The sequence below is a fragment of the Urtica dioica genome, chromosome 7 (genome assembly GCF_054948205.1).
Source record: "Urtica dioica subsp. dioica isolate 48M chromosome 7, U.dioica_male_clone48M_v1_H2, whole genome shotgun sequence".
Lineage (NCBI taxonomy): Eukaryota > Viridiplantae > Streptophyta > Magnoliopsida > Rosales > Urticaceae > Urtica > Urtica dioica.
This window is the reverse complement of record NC_142762.1, coordinates 42,993,610-42,995,926: the sequence shown is the minus strand read 5'-3', so window position 1 is coordinate 42,995,926 and position 2,317 is coordinate 42,993,610. Positions and strand designations below refer to the sequence as shown.

The 2,317-nt window shown below is 35.1% G+C and overlaps 1 protein-coding gene across 1 annotated transcript; it reads right to left on the bottom strand.

Moving 5' to 3' along the window:
* Window positions 1-835, bottom strand: LOC149391829 (ABC family ABC transporter, putative (DUF3511)). Its single transcript, XM_089618476.1, has one exon. It carries the CDS (start codon window positions 574-576, stop codon window positions 235-237), a length of 342 nt encoding a protein of 113 aa, XP_089474602.1. The 5' UTR covers window positions 577-835; the 3' UTR covers window positions 1-234.
* Between the last annotated feature and the right edge of the window lie 1,482 nt (window positions 836-2,317).

Genomic DNA, 2,317 nt, shown 5'->3' with positions numbered 1-2,317 from the left:
AAAAAAAAAAAAAATCAAAGCTCGCAACTTTATCTCAAAAAATCATAAAAAACAGCAACGTTTGGCAATCTCTGCCATATAAAGAAATAAAGCAAATTTACAATTCGCGTATAACAAGTCTCTGTGCGGCGAAAACCTATCACCAGATTCATCAATCAACAAATGAAGAAACACAGGCAGAGAGAGAGAGAGAGAGAGAGAGAGAGAGAGAGAGAGAGATAGGAAATGAAGAAGTCACCACCAGCCATAGAGGACTTGGGTGTACTTGTTCTTGAGCCATCTGAAGCTCTTCCTGAACGAGCCTTTCATGTTTCCCTCGACGGAGTACATTTTGTAGCCAGCGACTCTCTTCTTCCTCTGAAACTCAGGGTCTCCCAAGCTCCACGATCTCGTAGACGACGATCCAGGATTCCCTTTCCCTTTCTTGAGCTTCAAATCCCTGTTATTATTGCTTCCTATCTGGCCTGCTTGTTGTTGCGCGTATGAGTTTGTGCTGTAGCTTCTCGGAGGACCGTGGTAGCTTTCTAACTGCATCGACCCAGCTCCGTACGATCTTGATCGGCTGTAATCTTCCATGGTTTCAGAGAGAGAGAGAGAGAGAGAGAGAGATGTTTCTTCTGAGGTCTTCTGACAGAATTGGCTGAAGAAAGAAGAGGAAGAGTTATGGAAGTGGTAGTAGTGGGCTCCAACGTTGTAGAAGAAAAAGATCTGGCTTTCGTTGGATTGGATTTACTTTTGGCATTTTCTGTCTTTTATTATTCTATACTATGTGTATTGGAAATATTTACTTCAACAACAGTGAAGTTCGGTTTTCGTAACCGGCTTTCAAGGGCAGTGGTGTTTATTATGCACCAACCGTGGGGATAGACTAATACTTTATTATTATTATTATTATTTACTGAGAGAATAATATATCTTTGATTTTTATAATTCAGACTTTTGGATGGAGGGCTTGACTTTTCTTCAAATTCATTGATGATTGTTTCGTTGATCGTGTAGCGTGTTCCACGGATAATCATGTTGTCCATACTCCATATCATGTTTTTGTTTTAAAAGATTTAAATTTTGCAATTTTGAATCCGGAAGAGAGAATTAGAAGGGAATATACGTATACAAGCCTATAGTTGGTAAAAATTTTTGGAGTCTTTTAAGATGGGAAAATCAATTAAAAAGTCAGCAAAATTCGCTAAGAAGGGGAATAATTTTCAGTAGTAATTTAATAAGTGGTGAGAGATTTTTAAATGACGTAAATTTTTTGGAGGGATTCGTGGCATGATTAATATAAATATGTAATTTGAAAGAATATGTATGTTATAAAAAAATAAGTTTATTATCTTGCAAGCTTGCATAGAGCCCACAAGTGTCTGTTTCCAAATATAAAATAAAAGGAGTTTTATGACCAAGTCAAGCTTATTCAAAGGCTATGAGCATTGACCAAGTCAAGCTATGAGAAAGAAAACGCGCAGTTGCATAACGATTTTTACAAAGCTATGGTTGGAAATACAGAACAAGACTTGCTTCTACAAAATCTTGATATTGATCGGTACGAATAAGATAATAAGATTTGATGCAGAGATTTTATAATTTCACACCACTTCTAAATAGAGATCGTGATTCAATCCAACTTAAAAAAAAACATTCTCTTTACCGGTTTATCTTTATCGTGGTATAGTATAGCCGTATAGGTACTTTTTTTTTAAATTGTACCGTTGACAATCAATAATGAATTCTTTTGCAACGAATAGAAAGAGCTATCACTTACTCGTCTATTGGCAGACATCCAACTTTAAAAGTAATTATATTTATATATTTATTTATCATTTTCCGGAACTTTTTCCTTCACAACTACAAGATAGTAACCAAGCTACATTTTTTCCCCTCAAGTTTTCATGAACTTCCAAATACATTAAGAAATTTAGGCTCTCTTTCATTTTTCTTCCCCATTTTCATATTACTACAAATTTTCATTTTAAATTGTAAATTATGAGTCCCACAAATAGCCCAAGTATTACGGGGAAAAAAGTGTACAAGAATTTATTAAGAGCATCTTTACTTTGTAATAGTATCAGAATCTTTTTCAAAGCTCAAAACTTCTTTAAATGCGTTGTAATATACAATTCAAGACAAATGTGTTACATGAAATGTAACCATATGATCCGTTAGGTTTTGAATGGTTGTTCCAAACTTTGAAATTTGGGACAGTGGGCATTAAAATATCACAGCATTGTTTAAAACCAATGTAAAACAGTCGGTTTCACATGAAAGCAACGCTTTGCATAGAACAGTCTCAATCTCAATAGATTACCAACACAGTCAG

Excerpts from the sequence above, each read along its gene's own strand:
- LOC149391829 (XM_089618476.1), bottom strand. The coding sequence starts at position 576 with ATGGAAGATTACAGCCGATCAAGATCGTACGGAGCTGGGTCGATGCAG.